Source organism: Dermacentor andersoni, chromosome 3 (genome assembly GCF_023375885.2).
Source record: "Dermacentor andersoni chromosome 3, qqDerAnde1_hic_scaffold, whole genome shotgun sequence".
NCBI lineage: Eukaryota > Metazoa > Arthropoda > Arachnida > Ixodida > Ixodidae > Dermacentor > Dermacentor andersoni.
The window spans coordinates 184,262,783-184,285,038 of NC_092816.1; the positions used below are offsets into that span (position 1 = coordinate 184,262,783).

At 44.1% G+C, this 22,256-nt stretch overlaps 1 protein-coding gene across 2 annotated transcripts in view; it reads left to right on the top strand.

Annotated features, from left to right (window-relative positions):
• Positions 1–22,256, top strand: part of gry (trafficking protein particle complex subunit 11 gry) — a 151,932-nt gene that overhangs the window by 82,666 nt on the left and 47,010 nt on the right. For both annotated transcript variants that reach the window (XR_007597898.3, XM_050172604.3), the window contains exons 15-19: positions 6,811–6,872; positions 7,829–7,964; positions 13,293–13,365; positions 15,221–15,278; positions 16,199–16,336. Coding sequence is in view for 1 of the 2 variants with exons in the window: in XM_050172604.3 (XP_050028561.2) it covers positions 6,811–6,872; positions 7,829–7,964; positions 13,293–13,365; positions 15,221–15,278; positions 16,199–16,336 (467 nt within the window). In the remaining variant the exon portion in view is untranslated. The remainder of the gene's footprint in view (positions 1–6,810; positions 6,873–7,828; positions 7,965–13,292; positions 13,366–15,220; positions 15,279–16,198; positions 16,337–22,256) is intronic.

Sequence of the window (22,256 nt, forward strand, 5' to 3'; positions counted from 1 at the left end):
CTTAATTGATTTTATGCATGCTAAACGATTGCCGCCAGTGTTCGCCCAGCAGCTGGAATCCATGCACACCGCGGTTGTAAAGTTGAAGCAGCCGCAACAGCAAGTGCGATTTCGGACTATTTCGGCGCGCCTAACCCTTGACACGGTCATTGGCGCTAGAAATAAAGTTTGTTTTTCACGGCCTACTTTCTACATCATCTATTCTTTAGAGCAAGTAGCGAATTCGAAGCTGCAAAGGTATGTTCGCGTTTTTTTTTTTTTTTAATAACTGCAGTCCAGATATAGCGATCATCGGTTATAACGATCATATTTTTCGTCTTTCTCGATATCGTTATAAGTGGACTGCACTGTACTGAAAGTTGTTTACATTGAAAATATAGGCAGTATGGCGGGGATTTAAAAAAGTTTGTAAATCTGAAAAGTTTTTAATGCGGTGTTCGTAATAATGAGATTTTACTGTATAATGCAGTCGCTTAACAATGTATGTACCAAGTATTCCTGTGTAAGTTTTAAAAAAAATTAATTTAAGACCGAAATTTTATTGGGTTTGGCTCATACAGGAGTAAAAAATTAAATAAATTGTATCTTAGGTAAAAAGATTCCGACAAAACCCCTGTCATGATGAATGCCAACATGAATGCAGTTAGCATTGAAGCAACGTAGCAACACACTAGTGTCGCTGCTGAAACGTGTTGTGCATGTGGCGTGTATGCGGCCAGTCTTGCACACCCTTCTGCACACACTGCGCCATCTACAACGCTTCTGCGAAGTTCGCGCATGGTGCGTGTGTGAATATATATTTAGGCAGCATTGTTTAAATACAGTAGAACCTCGTTGATACGTCTCAGAAAAAAAAAAACACACTAAGGGAAAACATACGATCCATATAAAAAAAAATTGACAGACTCAACTATTGTTCACATCTACATAAGGCAAAGCATCACGCGGATCGTTGCAGCAGGAGATGCCGGCGTGCATCGAGCTGGTAGTGCTCTGGCGGCTGAGGCGCATTTCGTTGTTTTCCTATTGCATAGTGTTTTAAGAGGGAGACAGGAAACCGAGACGAAATCGAGCTGGGGGGCAATGCCGGATGCCACAGAAGTGAAGTGTGATGCCCACATTGTGCCACCTGCAGCAGGGAGCGGCGGTGTGTTTGGATTATTGTCTGCTAAAAGCATGCACTATGCTACCAATGGCACTACGCATCATGTCCTGTAGAACAGATCGATGAAGATGCTTGTCGTAATAGGTTTGGCGACGATAGCTGTGAATGCGGTGTGCGACGACCAGGGCGGAGGTTCGCTGTTATCGGAATAAGAAACTGGGTGCGCCATCGTTTTCACATAAGACGGGCGGCTATATTCTGTTCTCGGTCACGCACCTTCTGCCTTTTCTAGTCCAGATGGGATCTAGTGGCTGGAAAATGTATACGATCGCAGTCTGCTGCAAGGAACGGCAGTGCGTTTTGGTTATCGCCTCTTAAAGCATGAGCTCCACTGCCGACGGCACCGCAGGCCGTGAAATGGATAGTAAAGATGCTTGTCGCAGTAGGATCAGTGACAGCTGGGAATGCTGCGTGCGATGACCCTGGAGAAGATTTGCTGGTACCGAAATGAGAAACCAAGCGCGTGCCGGCGTTTTCTCCTGAGACGGGCGGGCGGCTATTGTGGTGAAGCTGCCGTGGCGAGCAGCTATATAGTGTTCTCGATCGCACACGCCTAGCGCATTTTCTTGTTTACATGGTATCTAGTGACTGGAAAATGTATCATATGATTGCAATTTGGCGGCGTACTGAATGTTGGTGCCGAAAAATTGTGTTTTCTGGGAATGTATGAACTGGTAAAAAATGAGCGTAACCTTATTGGCTAATTTTTTTTGTTCTCGATTGCAAATGTTGGCGCTGTGAATATGTACGTAACGGGAACATATCAGTGAGGTTCTACCATACATACCATATAGACTCGTATAAGCGCTGCACTTTTTTTTCTCTTGATTTTGATGAGGCGTGGCACTTACATGGGACCGCACCACTTGGTCTAATTTTTCCAACTACAAGTTTCACAAACTTGCACATTTTCCCACGGAATGCTTTCTCAATTTGTTCATTGTGGCGAGCTCCTCTTTCTGCTCCTGCCACCGACACGTGCACCTGTTGTCGGCACCGAAGTTGCGACCAGCTGCTCACTTGCCATGCTCCTCAGTGTATGTTAGAACCCGGAGCTTAAATGTAGTGTTGTATGCCATCAAGCACTTCCTCTTCATTCTGGATTCCTGGCAGCTGACAGATGAGCTGAAGGAGCTGGCTTAGCTAGCTACAAAGACTAACTGCAGAACAACAAGATAACAAGATAGTGCTGGTGACTCGCGTGCTGCCACGAAAGAACACAGAGGAGCCGATCATGGCCACACCCATGCTGATGGAGGTCAGAGTGTAGCTCCTGCCGTCTAGTAGCAACACAGGAATTTACGCTGGGCAGAGAAATTAACTGATGTGCATGTGTGGCATCAGGGCACCAAACGCAATTTTTTTTCGTGGTTGTAATTTATTTTTCCACATTTTTTACTGCCAACTTGGGCATGTGGCCCATGCACATGTGCAGCCCTCGCTCGAGATTACATACAATATGACATGGGTTCGATTCTGGCCAGCACTGGGAAAATTTTAAACCATTTACTTTGATGCGATTCACATTGTTTGCCTACTTCAGACATCTTGAGCTGATCTATCCATCTGTCTGTCTATCTGTCTGTCCGTCCGTCCATCCATCCTCTTACGCTGACCCAGTGACCCAAGTTGTCTACCAGCTTGAACCACTAGGTATGTGGTTGTCTTCGTGATGCTGTTGTAGTCGTTCTATTGTAGTCATTCCAGCTTCATCATTCGCCTTCTGTGTCGATCCAGTGGCCCAAGTTGTCCAATAGCTTGGGTCACTATGCATGTGCTCGTGGTCATTGCATCATCGTTCCAGATTTGTCATCCACTCGACTCTCGTCGTGCCGTCGTCGTTGTGCGTTCGTTGTCATACCACCGTCGATGTTCCGTCGCGGTCGTTCCATCGTTGTCACTCCACCTTCGTCCTCCAACTATCGTCGTCACACCTTTTACGCTGACCGAGTGGCAGAAGTTCTCTATAACAGCTTGGGTCACTTGTGATGCTGTCGTTGTCGCACCATTATCAAACAGTTGTCATGCATACGTTGTCATACCGTCATCATAATGTTGTCATACTCATTATGTTGTCGGCACTCCAGCTTCCTCATCAGACTCGTCATGCTGTTGTCATCATGCCGTCGTTGTCACGCTATCATTGTCATAGTCTTCTTGATACAATCATTGTCACATCATTGTCATCATACAGTCGTAATCCCATTGTGCCTAAAATGTTGTCATGCCATCTTTGTCATTGCATCATATTAATATAGTCATCATGCATTCATTGTCATACTTTCTTCGCCATGCAGTTGACATCGTTCCATTGTTACCATTCCAACTTGGTCATCCAATGGTCATCAGACCATCGTCGTCACGCTGTCATATACCATCATCACTTCAGAAACATCATCCCATTGTCGTCACGCCATCACCGTCATACCACGTTCATTGTTCCGTTGGCACAATTCCTTCTTCGTAATTATATTGTAATCTTGCTGTCGTCATTCAATTGTGATCATGCCACTGCTGTCATGCCAACATCATCATTGCGTCATCATCAGAAAGTGTCTGTCATGCAGCCATTGTTGCACATTGTCATGTCGTGCTCATGACCAACCTTGGCAAGCGTCCACAGCCGTTGTGAGATGGGTTCTGCCTTAATTTTTTTTATCCTTTAAGGGTGCACATATCCAGTGACCCAAGCTGGCGTGAAAGAGATTCATTGATGAATGGCGTGTACCCAGTGGTCGACTTCAAGTGGCTTACATATGTTACTTGGATGCATATGCACACTGCTGCAGGACAAGCCTCGGGGTGCCTTTTGCCAGGATTGTCGATTTTGCAGGGTCTTAGTCGATAACTGCAGAGACAGCTGAAGAGGAGACTGATGGGCAGTGCAATATGCCCCTATGCGCCTCTATAACTTGTTTTCAATGGTGAAGCCATCCTCGAAATTTGTGCTGCTGTAAGGTTGTGTGGTAGGTTTTCAGCGAAACGGGAACGCAATGTTGCATTGAAGCACCGGCGTACTTTTCAGGCAGCATGGGAGTGATGTGTGAAGCACGGAAGTTTTTCCACGCACGTTGTGCACATGCACGAGTGCACAGCTGTGTACAAAAGATGGTGCGGCCGGTGAATGGGATGGCATAAACTGCTAGGTGCTGGGAAACGAATTATGTGATAGTGTTAATGGTTATCATATTTACCCGAATCTAACTTGCACCGTTTTCCAAAGAAAGTGAATCTTAAGATTGTCTGCGTGTTACAACTGAACATGAAACCAAAATGTGTGTTTGTGGTGTAGGCAACAGCCCACCATCACAGCTGTCTGAGGCAGTGTCATCACCATCACAAAGTCACATTTTCGTGAAGGTTGATGTGGGTTCACATGTTCGACTACAGTCTGGAGCAATACTCTCGGCCAATCAATTTAGGAGGTGCTATTTTGCGGCACTTGCACATGAACATGACAACAATGCCTTGAGCACAAAGAAGACGAGGTGGTGAAGAAGCACTGCATGAAGCCAACTGTTTTTACCATTGTATATATTGTATGAATACACACTTTTGCTTTTCCTTCACATATGCATAATCCCCGCATCAGTTTGGTGGAGGTGTGAAATCTCACTTTCGCAAGATTTTGCACGACTATGCGCCAGACGTGTTGGCATATACGGCCGACATCTCTACGCAGCTCTTGGCTACAGAGTGTGGGGATGCGCGACTCTCGCGCGTCCCCTGATGTTTTTCCCGCATAGCGCATCCCCTGATATGCTGTTTTCCCGCACGGCTCGCGTGGCCTGGCGCCCGCGGCGTGGTACAAGCGCGGTGCGAGAGATGTCGCGACCGTCGCGCCGCGGCGGGGTTACTCGGGCGCCGAGGGACAAGGGGCTGGTTTTTCCCGGCAGGTCGGCGAACAGCGCCGGACGTACCGCACGCGCGCGCCGACCATGCTTCTGCGAGACTGTCTCGCGTGGCCGCCTTGGACACCGTTGGCGTGACTGTACACGCGGACGACCAGGCGTTGGGATCCAGCATGGGGCGAACATATTCGCTCGCAATGCGGTCGCGGTAAGTCGGATTTCTAGATTTGTCGCGCGCCCATCGGCATGTTTTGGGGATATCAACTCGGCTAGCAGGCATGGTATGAAAGGTGCAATAAATGCCCTTGTGACTGTTTGCACTACTGTGTGTTGTCGTTCCTTTGTCCCAAGAGTACGGAGGAGAACCACCCCTTATCTCCCACAAGAGCTACACTGCTCTACAGCTTTTCACACATCTATATGGCTGTGCAAAGCTTGATATCTACACACGGTGCCAGGAACACTGTCGGCCACATACTTAATATCTCAGAATCTCACGAAAATTATACAGTAAAAGCTAGCTAATTTGAATTTCATGGGACCGTGAAGCCAGTTCGAACGAAACAAAATTTTTAACTAACAAAAGTAACACAAACGGACACGTTTTTTTGACCCAGAGGGCATGAAAAACATTTATTGAAAAAAAAATTTAAAAGATATCGGTGATGACTTTCTACTTTTCTTTTTCTTCTTGGAAGGCTATAGGGGCCACACTCTGCTGTGGCGCACAACCTTGATGCAGGGAGTCCTCTTATTCCTACTAAAAGCTTAGAACTAGGCTTGCGACATTCTGTTTCGGAGTTCAGGAATTGGGCCTCTACTGCGGTTCGTCATGTTTTCCTAAGCAGTCTTTATGGAAACAGGTTCTTCGTACTGAATGTGGCGGCAGTGGCACCAAGGTCATTCAGCAATGTGTATGAGGGTCATCGAAGAAATCATGTTTAAAGCTGCAACAGCATTCCCCAAACCATTGTGCAGGGAAATTACAAAGCATGCATGCAGAGTGCGCTTCGTAGAGGCGAGCCACGCCGGCGGGATCTTGGTGAAGGAGGAGAGGAATTCCCACTAGGTGCCGCTGTCAACCTGCTGCTGCAGAGGACCAACGACCGATAATTGCTTGCACAAGAGTGAGATGACCGGTGGCTACTGGCAGCGAGCAAATTAAAATGCATGTGGGGTTTGACAGAATGTTGTGTGGCTCTCATAGGAGCGGGAGGAAGGAGGCACAACAAAAAAATGTATGCATCCTTGTTTTGTGTTGTGGCTGTTGTGTGACTCCGCAGGGGGGTGTAAAGATTGGCTAGGTGATTGACCTAGTTAGACTGAGTTTTTGAAAACAGTCTTTGGGTGAGACAGTGGCAGAAGTCTGGGCACAGTCTGGGCAGACGAGTATTGCTGAAATAAACGTTTCCTCCACTGGTTGTCGGCTCTTCCTTTGTGCTGCCAGTGAGCTCTAAAGCCATTAGGTGTTTCAGTGACTTTCGATGCCCACACACACTGATGCCAACGCACAGGTGCCACCTCCTCCTCATTGTCGTCATTGTCTTTGCCTCCTGTCTATCCAGTGACAGACTGCTTACCTCCTACTTGGACGATAATGTCTTCATCTGTTAAGGCGCCATGCGGAAACAGTCCCATTTGGAATTTCCAAGCAGGTATTTCTACTCTGTGGGAATGATCACTGTGTTATTACTACGTGCGTTTCCTGGCATAGGCACCAGTGATGCTGGAGTGTTTCTTTGCGCTACATGTTGAGGGGCGTTGCGCTCTCTACCTTGACAAGTTGCTCACCAGGGATCCTAGGGACGCAGGAGGAGAAGAGCTCCATCCAGACCAGTGTCTTCAATGTCATTGAGGTTGGCTCTCTTTTACAATCTATGCCATTTTACCATTCTTCATTCTTATCTGTGGTAATCCTTCGAAAAAAGGAAAAGCTCAAGGGTATGCCTGGCATGAATGGGGTCTGCAGTAGACAACATCGCCATTTAAAGACGTACCTACACAATATTTTCAACTTCATTCCTGGCATTAAATAAAGGTCCGGGACCTCTTAACCCCATAAGGAATACTTGCAAGCCTTGGTATAAAGGTTATAAACAAGGATAAAGTGCCTTTCTGAGGCACTTTATTTCGGTTTATAACCTTTATACCACAGTGTGCCATTCCATCTGTCAGCCCCTTTCTTGATTTTGGATTTGCAAGCCTTGGAGCATTCTAAGTACTTCAATATAATAGCTTGTCTACAACCAGTTTCAGTTTTGTTTCTACTATGTTGTGACATCAGGATGCACAAAGTGGTCCTGGACAGTGTACATGGAGCGGTGCACCTGGAGTGGTGAGAGCAGGACGTTGCAACGCTTTGACACTCTCTCTGGCTAGCTCGACTCTCTGCCATACTGCTACACCGGTTCTCACAAAGAGTAGTGGCATAGTAGGCGGTGACTGAACGAGCCGTAGCGAGTGCTATGTCCTGCTCTCACGTGACCGCTTTGTGTCTCATTGCATCACAACACAGCTAGGAACTGCCTGGGAAAGGGAGCCGAAACTGACTTACAAGAGCTGTCGTATACAGTCGAACCCGGATGTGTCAAATCTGAAGGAAATCGCAAAAAAGTTTGATATATAGCTAGGTAATTCGATATATAAAATAAATTTTTTTAGTAATATTTTCATGGGAATTTTACAGCTGTTTGATGTATACAATAATTTGTTATACGTGGGTTTGATATATTGCCGTTCAACTGTAATAACGCACAAGTTTTGTCAAGAAAAATCCGTTTCTTTTCCTCCTCCTCTCATTTTTCGTACCTAGGGTAACCATCCAGTGGCATTTCCTGGCATGTCACCGTCCAGCATCGCTGTTGCTGACGCCGCCTGGAAGGAGGCACTGTCGGAGCAGCCAGGGCAGCCATTGCAAAATTTGGACATGGACCACATCATCCAGTCAGGTGGGCTGCGCAACACATAATTTAACTGAACAGTCTCTTGACGAAAGAATGATTAACGCAAACTGCAACACAGGCATCAAGGGGAGAAAGAAGAATTTATTCAAACATTAATTATGAATTCTTGTTCGCAAACCAAAAAATGGCACCCTATCAATAAATTTGTTATAAAGTCACAATTATTAAGCTCTAACTCGACCAGGCTTGCCTGATACAACAATATTTTGTTGCTACTTGTACCCTCCAATTACAGCAAACACACTGCTACATTCATTGCTGTTAAGTTTTTTTAATAACATGCCATTAAGTACTAAGCAATTATTGTCATTAGGGGCACTTAAGTTGAACCTTTCCCCCTTTAGTACTCTTAAATAGCCAGTATTAATTAATCTGTATTGCTATATTTTGTTGCATTTATATTTTTATTGTTTACATTATCTTTTGTTTGAGTTTACATGGTTATTTAATTATATTGCATGACTTTCATATTATTATTTGTATATTTATTTTAAAATATGCCTAAATAATATGCATTATTGGCATATTATTTAAGCTATACGCTGTGGGGCTCCTTCATTCATTAATGCTTATGCGACTATTTATTTCCAACATAAATAAACTTTCCAACATAAATAAACTTGGATTTAATTTTATTTTGATTTAACATCCATGGTATTGACACTGTCTTCAAGGAACTTTTATTTTGAGCAAATTGAAACATTTAAAAATTGGCAAAGTGTGCAGAATAGTGTACGGCATAGGTGCCGACTCCAGAGGGGCTCCCCCCCCCCCCCCCCCCCCTGCCCTACACGCCTAAAGTGCCATTACTAGATATTTGCCACCCACATTGTCTGGGGTTTCTTTTGACTTTCTTCGACCTTTTCACTTGAAATATTACTGGGGCTAATAGCTTACGGCATCATTGTTGGTGCGGACGTGCACGGCTTTTAATTAGTACTTTCACTTTATTTCTGCAAATCTTAGGACAAGCGCATTAGAAGCACTAGCGGCGGCTGCCTCATCCGTATTTTCTCACTTCAGCATTGTTTTAAATTTCCACTGTAAACACCACGCACATACACAATATATTTTAATATACACACAGAACAATGTTTATTATATTTTTGAAGGAGATGGAGGTAGCCAGTTAAAAATTATTTCTAAAGGTATGGATAACCTATGCCTAGAGAATGAATATGTTGTTGTATGTTCACCACGCTTCAAATTACTTTGCTGGCTTTTTTGACCGTGAAAGAAATCTATAGACTTCAGTGACCCCTTCAGCAGTCTTTTATCAATTGTGTGTGAAATGTACGTGAATGTTCTGTGTCCCAGTATTTCTTCTCTTCCAAGTAAGCAATGCTAATGACTCATGAAAAAAAAATATATATTTCTAATGTCAAGGTGTTTATTGACAGAGTTCGCAAGGAGTGAGAGGTCGAACTCGGTGCAGTAGTCCTAAACCCTGCGAGCAGTCAGAACCGGCCCCGCGTGTAAAGCGCTGGGGGCGCACCTGACTGACCAGCACTTTTCCTTTACATTTCATACGCTGGAGATGTGCTGGGTAAACCAGCGCTTCTTCTTCATTACACTAATAATTTACAACATTTATTAGGGGTGGAAACATTGTCAGTTGCATTCAAATGTCATAAATATATACAGGGCGTTCCAATCAACTATCATGCACCAAGATTTTAAAAGAAGTGCAATGTATTACGCGAAGAAAACCTAGTGCATGTTGTTTACAGTGCAATGAAGTAACTGCCAGTAATTTTTCGTTGCTGAGATTTAATTAGGTAATTGTAATTAATTATCTAACTCAAGACATACTATCCTAATTATGAAGGTGTCAACAACCAAGGGACATACAACTGCGGTATATTAAATGACATACTAATTGCGGAGTAATTTCTTCCCAGTTGATAAATAAACCCCACGAATAATGGAGAATACCACGTGACTGCGCTTCCATCCTAATCATAGAGCAGCGCCCTCGAACAGGCTCCCTCCGAGTTATCCAGAACGAAATAAAGCAAATAAACAAAAACATCGTGATCAAGCTGGTGCCTTACCTGCTGCGCCCCGGCCGAGGTAACACGTCCCTACTGGTGTTAGTTGGAAACAAGCGGGAGTAGTTGTTGTCTTAGCGTAGCTAAAGTGCACGGATGTCTCTTTTTTTCTGGCGTCGGTCATCAAGAAAGCCACAGAAGATGTGATAAAATGGACACAGTACTGTGTAGCTGCAAAAGGAGACCTATTCGAACACATACTCTAGGCTGGTGTTTAACGGAGCTTACGAATTCACAGATGACAAGGGCACACTGAAATCTGACGTTTCTTCTTTTTTCTTTTGCAGACATCCTGTTTGCCTATTTGGCTTATTTAGAAGTGGTATATTTACTTTCTTGAACGCATCGGTGTTGCTTTTTCTTTATACGCTGGTCGCTTCTGGGTCCGTTTATTTCGCTTTTATTTTTTGACACGAACCTGTTTTTGCAGCACATATACACTATCATGAAAAATAATATGGTAAATTTAATTTGGCTTTGGTCCGAAGCAAGTTTCTGGTGCGAAATATAGCTTCGCGTGCACTCTTTTGATGCGGTGCGAGCAATGCTGGAATTCTATGCCTATTCCATTGCTTCTCGCATTTTGTGCGTGGTCAGAGAGGCGCTTCGGCTGCGTTATCAAGGGGATATTGTTATCGATTGGATCAATCGACCTTGAGAGACGGATAATAAGTGTGACGTAGAAATGAGGGGAAGAAATAGCTGCGAAGCCGCGAAACCTGCTGTTGGGGCTCCTTCCGTGCCATTCATTATCAAGGTGATGCGCTGTCTCTTCCGGTTCGCGACAGGCAATGCAGTTGCTTTCAATCAGCTTATTTGAGGGTGCTGCTTTATCATGCGGGTGGGAACACACTCACATGGTATTTTTCATACTTTGTGAGGTTTCTTTGCCAGTCAGAAAAAATTTTACGCAATTAGTACGTCACTGAAAACACTGCATTTAGATGTCATTTTGAGGCGCCTACAAATGTCTCATTGACACTTCGAAAATTAGTGCAGTACTTCTTGAGTTAGATAATTAATTGCAATTACTGAATTAAATCTCAACAACTAAACAATTACTGGTGGCTACTCCACTGTACTGGAAACAAGATGCATTAGGTTTCCTTCGAGTAATGCAACTGGTCTTTTTTTAAGTCTTGGTACATGGTAATTGGGGAGCACTGTATAATTCCTTCAGTAGCCGAAATGAGGCCAAGCCACATTCACTCGAAATCAGAATCAACAGCAGTCATGTGCAGCAGCGCCTATACTCGAACTCACAAAGAAAGAGAGAGAGAGGCTGCAGTTTTGCTGGAAAAGCAAAGCAGCGTAAGTGAGAGCCAGGTATGCGACAATTACACGAAGAAAGATTACCCATCGCGAGGACTCAGGCTGTGAAATTGAACTGTCTCCTACTATGAGGTCTTGTATATACTCGTATAATGCCGTTACTTCAGCGCTCAATTCTTGGAGGTCACAAGAAGTTTCTTCAAGTGCAAGAAATATATATATATGGGGATTGGAAAGCTGGGCGGGCCCCGGCCCCCCCCCCCCCAGGAACATGAAAACTGTCCACCTATGGTGTACGCACATGATAAAAGAATGACTAGTCATGTGGCACCTAACTTTCTTCGAACCATCATAATCGCAGAATTTTCGAAAAGAAAACAAAAGCTATTCTTACACAGACCTGAAGCCCACCGAACAAATACTACAAATGCAGAGCGTGTGCTGCATTCTAACTTGCATTTTTGCCAGTGACATGTGACTACTATAATCTGCTGTCAGAGGTGTTTGTACCTACATTGAAACACTGATCACGTGTCAATAGTTGAATTGTGCATCCTTGCGTAATTGTTTTATCACTCACCTCTTTCCTTCTACCTTTACCCCTTTCCCTTTTAAGGCCAAGCACTCATAGACATGCCTGGTCTGGCAGTAAATGTTCTTTGTGCTGGTCATGTCTTGGTATTAACAGCAATAAGTAATGCCGCAAGAATATTAGAAGCCACAAGCCCAAAGATTAGACAAGTCCATGTGTTACTCATCGTTCACGGTATAGCTGAACAAGTGCCAGTGCCCTACTGACCTCCAGTAGTTTTTGTACAAGATCTTATGGTTGACTCACGACCACTTTTGTGATTCGCGAGCAGGTGCATCCACATCATTGGATGAAGACACAAGAGTAAAGGGGGTGAGGGGCACGTCACTCACAGACGAGTATACAGGGGAAGGTATTTTTTTGAAGTGGCTCAAGTTTTTCATCACGCGAGGCCACCTGCCTCGTACTTTCAATCGAATAGCTTTCTTTGGCTCTTTTGCCCAATTTCGTGGTTGTATGTTGCTCGCATGTGGAAAACATTCCGAACTGCTGAATTTGTGGAACCCAGTTGAAACCGACAGCATTGCGGAGTCAAGGTAGCCAAGGCCGCACGTGCGACATCTGCACTTCACGGCAATGCACATTGTGACAGGCAAGCGCAAAACGCGCTCAGAGGCTCAACAGATTTTTTTCAGAGTGCCGGAGTTGTAAAAAACAACAGATTAATTTTGTTGTCGAAGTTTCTTTTTCAGGCCTGCTCTGTAACTCAGACATTTTTGCAACCGCATGCATGTCCTAAAACATCAATTGGCAACAGTATTTACTTTCCGCACAAAAACTGACGAGCCAAAAGGCGAGAGGCTTCTCCGTTGCATAGGCAAGCCCCACTTGCTCGTTGAGTCATCATGCTGCCGCCACATTTTCCTCTTTTTATCTTGTGTTTCTTGTTTGCTCACTCACTCCACATCTCCTCTTCCTCCTCAGCATCGTTCTCGTCACTCTCTCCTCGACTGGCACACCTCGTTAAGAAGCACACTTGCTGCCTCACTTGTATGCCAGATTTTTAACAACTGCATTATAACCGGTATTCCATGTCGCATGGCTGCACCATAAGCGTTACGCATATGCATTGACTTCTATGGGAACATAAATGGGAGTCAGAAAAGACCGCATTATAGCCAGTACTGCACTACAAGCAATTACTTTATAAGTGGTCTGTGCTTTAGCTCACAGGCTGTGTACCTATGCTACCACTGCAGATGTGTTGATTAATGGTTTTGTTCTCTGCAGAATTACATTATGAAATGAACATCTTCACTGCAACAAATATGAGCCTTTAAGCACGTCATTCCTTTAATAAATCAGAGTTTTTTTAGGACCGTTCAGCTATTTGCTTACGTTGACAATCATTCTGAATGGTTTCTGCATTATTTCTTTCTTTTATTTTTCTTCCACCAGTTGAATGCAAGGTCCAGTTCGGGCACAGCGCATTCTATGCCGACCAGCGTGTCTGCCTCAAGGTCTTCATCAGGTAAATTCTCTTCTGCAGTGCCAGTGATCTGAAAAAATTATGGAAGACTCAGCGGAAAGTAATGATTAGTGCCATCTTATTGGTGCTTCTGACTATGCTAACTTAGTAGGCAAACTCATTGTCTAGCTTGCCACAACGTGCTTTTAAACAGAAACAGCCCCAAACAGTTTTGTCCACTTGTTTACTGGCCTTCTGTTGCTGTTGTTTTCAAAGGCTGTGCAATTCTTTCATTACATTGGGTGTAGTAATTTTCTTTCTGGTAATAAAAACAGCGACTGCAGTTGAAAATAAAGTAGCATAAAAAGCACTAACGAGCGCACAATCTGTCTATGTGGGCTGATGTGCCACAGCCAAAAAGCCTGAAGCAAGTTCTTTCTGAGCCCAAGTTATCCCCGCTGTCAAGTGGGGATAGCACTAAAATGTTGCTGCCATGGTGTACGTGCGATGCGGGGAAGCTGAACATCAGAAGATGTGAGAGCCACATGGGATAGCCGAAAATGGGCTAACACAATACAGTCGAGCATCTGTTCAAAGCTGACAGTCGTATCGGGATGTCATACAGAGATGGCATACCTTGAGCTTTGTCCAGTTTCGGTTTCTTAATTGAAACATATGCCCTAAAGTAACTGAATTTAATTTGTAAAAATCAACTTACAAATTCAATAATCACACTTTTTCTATTGTCTGCCACTGCAATGAACCTTGGTCAGCAAATACAGCACAACCTTGTTGATACAATCATGTTTCGTTTGATTTACAGGCACGAAAGTTTGAGATTGAGAACACAGGAAATGACCCAATACAGTTATGCTTCTTTTCTACTCGTTAATATGTTTCCAGAAAACATAATCTTCTGGCATCAGTCATTACATCATCAAACTGCAATCGTACGATACGTTTTCTGGCCACTAGATCCCTCATGAAGAAGACAAGGTGTGAGGCATGCGTGATTCAGTGACGAGTACTGCATGCGTGATTCAGACGAGTACTGCAGGCAGCTGCCACGGCAGCTTCCCTGCAGTACTCGTCTGCCCGTGCCATGTGAAAATTCCGCCCTGTGCTTAGTTTCCTCTTCTGGTACTGGTAGAGCTCCCTGTGAGTCATCGCACGTCACATTCACAGCTATCGCCGCCAACATTATTGCGATAGGCACCTTCACATACTTGTTTCACAGCACGTATGGCATTGTGCCATTGGAAGCATAGGTTCGCTTTTCATAGGCGATAACTCATATGCGCTTGCCGATGCTGCTGCAGGCATTGCAAAGTGGGTGTCATGTTTTGCTTTGGCGTCATTATATTCCCCCGCCAGCTCGCTTTCGCTTGGTTTTTCGTGGCTGTCCTAAAGCACTACGCAATAGTAAAACTTCAAAGCTTGTCTTGTGCTGCAGTAATTCTCCTTCAGAACTTACTTACCACCAAAATGCCCTGCCCGAAGAAGCTGCTGACCCAGGCCAAATTCAAGGCGTGCAAACGTAAACTTGATAAGAGCTGCAATAATGACAATGCAGTTGAGTCTGCCAAATTTTTAACGACTTCGGGCTGTAAGCTTTCCTGGTTAGTACACTTTTCCTCGTGCTTTTTCCAAAATGTATGAACCAGGTTCTGCTGCATTATCCTTTCATTTTGAGCCCCCCTTCTATTGGTTAAATAATTGGAGACAGTTGTCGCTGAATTGCATGTAGTATGTCTGCATGCTGAACTTCACTGGCACATGTGCGTATGATTGCGCACACATTTGTACATCATGTGGTGACCTTTAAGAAGCAAAGCTGCAACGCTTTGTTGTCACTCGCACTTTTGCATCTGAAGTCAGGACTGTGTGATCTCATGCCGTCACATTTCCTTGCGATCAGGTCCAACTGTCCTCTTCCAATCAAGGCCAGTGGGCTGAAGGTGCACTTCAACAACCAGGTATTGTTGACTTGAATGTTCAGTGCTTCAGCTTCACATTTTTTTTTTTTTTTTGAAGTGTAGTTCAGGGCTCAAAGTTCACTGAAGTTCACAGTGTGGCATAATATATGTGACAGAGGGGCATTGCTATGTTAAAAAAAAGTATAAACATTACATTTTGGACCTTCCATTTTCTGCGCTAAGTGAAGGTTCGAGGCCTCAAAACACAAAGAAATACTGGCAAGCCTCAGAATACCCTAAATAATTTACTATGCTGATAGCTTTTCTACGAAAAAGCTGCAGTTTTGTTTCCCAGCAGATGTATGTGTCGTGATGTCATAACGCGAAAAGTGGTCACATGGTAACAGGACATTACAACCTCTTGGGATTCACTGCAATCTGCTCACTGGTCTGGCATCCTGCTACATTGGGCCATGCACTGAGTAGTAGCATAGCCGACTGCCAAGTGAGCCGGAGTGAATACCAAAATGTTGTGATGTCCTGTTACCATGTCACAATCCATTTGCGTAATGGCATCATCACACATACAACTGCTGGGAAGCAAAACTGAAGCTGTTTCATAGGAAAGCTATTAGCATATTAAATTATTCAAGGCATTTTGTGGCTCCCCAGTATTTTTTCTAGTGTTTTGAGGCTCCCCAACCTTCATTTGGCACAGAAAATGAAAGGTCATAAATGTAATATCAGTACTCTTTAATTGAAGTCAGTATTAGGAACGTTGCTGAGGTGAAATTTATTCAGCTATCTTGTGTCGATTTGTAGCAGTCTGTAATGCTGGTAATACTACATTAAGATGCGTATGAGTGGATACCTAGTCACCCTTTTTTGTGCTTGTTGTAGTTGTTTCAGTTGCTTTTTTTGTAGTTAGTGCACGATGCATCTAGCAGCATGTATACATGTATATCGGTTTCTGCTGACAGCACTACAACAACTTCTGCATCGTCGAGGATGGTGACCCAGCTGCAGCCATTGGCAGCCTACACTTGGTGCCACGGAGGACACAGTCCTTCTCCTTTGCATTCCTGCCACGGTCATGTGACATCAACAGCGACATCCAGGTCTGGAATTTGCAGTCCTTGGGCTTCTAATGGTTAGATGTGCAAGTGAACCTCATTATATAACAAAGCCACATCTGACACTGAAATACCTTCGTTAAGTCAGATACTTGTTACACATCAATATCAGCAAGAAATGTTTTAGATTCACCTCGTTATATCTAACAACTATGTTCAGATTTAATTAAATAAATAAATTAATTTAATTAATTAATTAAATAAATTTTACTAGCAGAAGTCACAAACTACAGTTGAATGCAGGGTCACATACATGGCGTGCGTCTTTGTCACTAACCACTCACATAGCATGTGGCTTTTTCACGGGCCACATATGCAACACGTGGCTTTTCATGGGCTGCATACATAGCATATCTCTTCCATGTAGGCTACATGCATAGCCTGTGGTTATCCACAGGCTATGCTATCCACAGCCGTAGTGATGCGACAGTCACTTCTTCTCATTTACGTCGTGCCGTCATCGTCACACTGTCATTGTTATAACTTCGTAGTAATTTAAATATCAACATCTCATTGTTCTCATGCTCTCCTCACTATACCGCCTTTGTCATTCCATATATATGATTTCTTCTTCATTCCGTCATCACTGCATCAGCATCATACAGTCGACGACATGCCGCAGCTATATGACGGAGCCTGTGTCATATAGCTGATGCAATGAAAGGATGACAATTACCACTACATCTATTGGTAATTTTGAGTCACATTTATTCAACCTGTGTGTTAAATAAACTTCACTTAAAGGCCAGCTGCAATGAAATTTCACTTGAGCTCACTTGCACATAAATGCTTGGCATATACTATCAATGTAATCATCACAAATGTGCAAGACTGGTAATTGCCCAATCTTCTTATTAGCAGCCTTTAAATAGTGCCTAAGCAGATTATGCATGCACCTGGCGGTGAGCTGTAGTGATGCGGACACGGTGTAAGAAATAGCTTGGGTGACTGAGCGGCGCGGGCTGGGCGCAAAGTGGAGGGGAAGGCTTGGAGTTCTCTTTTCTCCACGTGTCAAAAGAGGGCGCTAGAAACTTGCGCCTGCTAGGGTGCCTCGATGTCCTCCTCGCCCACCGCTTCGTATAGAGTTGCGCCATTTACTATGGCGTTGGGCACGTGAATGGCAGATGCTGTAGCAGACAACTTTGGTGGAGGCCGTAGGAACACATTGCAGGCTGACTTTGGCTGACATCAGAGAAATATACAAGGTTTCAGCCGTGCCACGCGCAGGAAAGTTGCATGAACTGAAACAAAGGGTTGATGGGCGCATCAGTGAAGGAAGCTTGGAGTGCGACGTCTTCGATTTCGACGACCCTGACGCAGATGCAGCTGTAGTTGACTGCATTGTCTACTACGTTACAGGGTTCGTGTCTAGAAAACTTCGCAATGGAACAACCTGCACCACTTGCAAGGATGCTCTTGAAGGAAAAAAAAAGGTATCTCAAGTGTGCCCGAGGCTGATCTTGTAAAATGTAAAATCACGGGCTGGCTAATGCATCCAAATATGCACCTCTTTGACTTCTTCAAATACACTGAGGAAAAGTTTGCTAAGCATGCAGGTGACAGGGATGCATACGACAGAACTGCTGATGCCCTGCTGAAGAATTTCCACTTCTCGTTCCCTTGTAGTACGAACAAAGAAGAAATGCTTGCCAAGTTGCTACATTACTATATCTGCCTACGCATGCGTCAGTGCTGTAGGCAACTGAAGAACAAGCATGAAAAAAAAAGCCACGCACAAATTGTCAAAGCTTGTGTAAGCGCGACTACATAAACAAACTGAAGATGGCTTTCCTTGCTTATATGCATTTCATACACTTCTTTTATAGAGCATGTTATGTGACCTCTTGTGTGATTGCTTTCTTACCTGAAGATTCTAAAATTCAGTAAATAAACGACAAGAAAAAAAAAGTGTGTCAATGTGATGTTATGCTACGTATGCGAGAAATAGCAAAGAGATAGGCTGACGGCTTTTTAACCAGTGACGCCGGATCAAGTTGATTAAAATATTACATTCATCATTAAAGAAAACGGTTCTAGCTTGTATCATTACACAATTGCGACAGCCCGCACGGTCGCACCCGTAGCTGTTGCATAATCCTATAACATCATGTCAATATCAACATATTGCTCAAGCCTTGGCTTACGTCATTAAGAAAAGGTAAATGACTTATATGCTGACTCCAGCGAAACAACCACACGCCGACAACCGTTCCTTGGCCTGAATTGCTTCATACTGCACGTGGATTGCAATTTAGGTGTCGGACCTTATAGGCACCCTGCAACTCATTATGAACAATGATTAAACGACCAGACCTCACAATATGTACAAACCGCTCGAAGGTCATTGAAAGCGCCGTGTTAAAATGAAATTTCTAGGCCCTCAGCAAATTGCATCTTTTACTCAGCGAGCGGGGCGCAGTGACGGGACATGCGGTAGCCATAGCCAAAAGTATGTCAGTTTCTTGCGCCATCTGTCGCCGCTCTCTAGAAGCAGAGCTTTACCGCTGTGTGCCTTGCGTCGACACCCTCTCACCTAAGCTTCTTCTTACACCGTGGATGCGGATATAGCAAAAGTTTCAGAACCACGACTGCTTATCTCTCAGGTGCGTCTAAACGCCAACGTGCATCGCTTGCTCAACATTTGCAAGTTGATGGGCACGCTTTCTCGTAGTGTATGTGATTTGAGCTGTTGCAAAGATGCCTACTTTTTCCATGGTCCTTGGGTGCTCGAACAATGCTTGAACATGAGCGATGGCTATCCAGTACACAACGTTGCATAGAGGAAGGCAGAACACAACCTTGCTGTCTCAGTTTTTTCAGGTTGCAAGCCTGTGCCACGCTGCAGCAGTCAAGTGCGACGTGGACCAGCCAACACTCACAAAGCATGTAAACTGCACTTGACAAAGCTGCACAAGCTAGATTTCATGAGCACACTCACTTACCCATGCAAGCTCTGCTTGCCACACGCTTTTTCGGGTTTCGGGTTGACTTTCGGGTTTCGGGTTGACTTTTTCGGGTGCTACAAGCCATGATGGTGCACAAAAAAGTAAATTTAAGTTGTATTCAGGGGCAATGTTCTCCAGCGATTATTTACAGTAGTGCATCATCTATTATACATTTCGTGCATCTCTATATCGCACACATCAAAGTGGATGAACAAAAGCCTTTCTGACACAGCGCCAGAAACGCTGTCAGCAGGAACTGCATGTTGCATTTGTCACAAAGGTGGATGCAACGCAGTGGTCATTGTGTAGATGCAGCGGCAAGTTATGCAGGGATACGATGTCACCAGAGCGCAATGAGCAAAACTTTACCACGGCCGGCTATCTACCCTGTCCGGCCATGGCTCCACGCGCACTTCGTGCTGAGCCCACAGCCGAGCTAGAGGGTAGACTCCTCTAGCCCAGCCATGTCGAGTCTCAGCTGCTGATCATCCTTTACTCCAGATGGTGGTAGTTGTTTGAGCCGTCGACGAGTCCAGCGTTTTCAGTGGGCCAAGCAGTGGCCGGAGATGTTGGATGTGTTGTGCCCAAGACGCTAAGATCGCAAAAATTTTACCCTGTGCTTTAAATGTGACCCACAGCAGCGAGACAAGCAGTTGTGGCTGCAGCACAAGCACACAAGTGTGTGACAAGGGGGCACTTTGTTGTTTGTCGAAGGTGCTCTCATCAGTTAAACGAAACTGTATATGGGTCAGCTTGCTGCTGGTCCGCCAGGCTAGTGAATGATGCACTCTGCTTCAGTGGCTCGGGCATGAGATAGGACATGTTCTATTCCTGCACTATCCACGCTAGACTGCAGAGCATGCAATTTTCGCCAGTGTAGTGCAACTATGCTGTGCGTCAGCTAGCGGAGTAGACTAACTCTGTGGCTAGCAGGCATATGGCACCTGTTCGCTGATACACAAGAACAGTGTGCAAGCAAGGGAAGCAGACGACCCAGGCACTGGTTCTCTACATCTAAATAGGATGTCGTTTCAGTATGAAACTTCGATTTTCAGTATAAAAACACTGATTTTTGTGAGGATTTTCTGATGCACCTACTCACATTGCAAGCGTAAAATTTTCCACTGAGGCTACTGTATGTCTAAATTATCTGAAAAGGGGATTTTTACGTGGTCCAGAATTTCGTTGCAGTTTGCCTTTAAGGAATATGGTCTGTCGCTACATTGCTCAAATGCTATTCGTATTACCGTTGACAGTCATCGTGAGATGAGTTCTGCTGTAATTTTTTTTTCTTCTCCTGGATTTCAGATTCCTTTTTCTTTCCCCACAAACACCCGGTAGCCAGATTCAATTGTAGCCTGTAATGAGGCATGGGAACATTGTAGTAAATGGTTTATTTTACCATAGAACACTCACAAAGGTCCACAGTGCCAGGGCTGCTCATTGTTACATTCAAATAATTTCAAAACTGGTGATGCTATAAGTGGGTTCAATTGTACTTCTCCGTGTCAAATTAAAGGTTTGGATATTTGTGTCCTCTGGCCGGTTATAACAGTGGGATTTTCTTGGCCTTTGAATATTGTTATAAGTGGGTTTTACTGTTAACGTATCAAGGATTGTGTGCCAGCTTAATAGCAGTTTGTTATTAATTCCATGTGCAATGTTACAACTTCTCATCAATGAAAAACCTGATGAAAATCAGAGAGACTGCTGTTTACAACTGCCATTAAGTTGGTGCATGAACTTTTGTACAAGTATTTGTATTGCCATCTTCCTTCCTGAAATAAACCACTCGTGAGTGTAATGTTCATCCTGTCACCTTTCCCTGTCTATCATGTTAGCCTTACAACTGCTGCCTTTAAAGGACTGACAACCGATTTTTAAGGACACAGTTTTTTATGGCGCAATTAAAAGCTCACCTTCGATAGTGTTTACACCTGCAGCAGTTACTTCCAAAGGTGCATAGATATTTTGTAGGGATAATTTTTTTTCTGAACAAACCTCTAAAAAAGTAAGAGTCCCTCCTCCAGCAATGTTCAGAAGTGAGAGCGATGCCGATAGCCCGTCTTGCAAATGGAGAAAGCTGCCCATTATTCTGCTTTCACAGGAGTCAGTGAAACTGTGGTCAACCACTTATATTTTGAGCTTTTCAACCACTTTTCAAAATAAAAAGCTAATGCAATAAGCTTTGCATTGCTGTACAGACCTTTCTTATATTTGTGCAGTGTTTTTCCCCAAGTACACACCTACGTCATGGCTGGCTGGCCCCTGGCTTCGTTATTCTGTCGATAGACGAGCCAAGCCATCTCATCAAAAACGAAGGCAAAAGCAGCTCCACTTTTCTGTTCGCTACAATTGAAGGCTTATGTGCAAATGAAAGTTAGAAAATACTTAAAATAGAAAAAAAGGTACTGTATTTCAATACTAATAAGAAGACCAGGAACTGCATGTACTAGTAGAAGGTCATGCAGTAGGTCACTTATTCATCTTCATGTTCTTGCCACGTGGGGCGTCAAAGGTCATTTCTCACTACATTTTGTGAAGAATTTATGATAGAGAAACGGGGCTCATTTTAGCTAATACGATGGGCAATCTTTCCGTCAGTGAGGTTATCTCGATTCATGTTCGGAGCATTTGTCTGTCCCTTTAGAGGAAAGATAGTTCAAGCCATCGATGATTGAATTGACTCCCTGCTTTGTTCTGCTAAAACAAATTCTTGGAGACATGTGCAGGGGAATCGCACACAGAATGTGGCTTGTACTTCTTGTGTTACGTATGTGATTCAGTTTAAAGCTCCTGCCATGTAGAAATGGCACATGGCTGCCAAAAACAGAAGAGAAGCCCTTGGACTACTACTCTTGTTGACCTTGCGTGCACTTGTCCTTTAGACAGTACATTGAAAGGACATGAGTGGTCACAAAACTATCACCTGTCTTTTTTGTTTGCTTGATTGAGTTCAA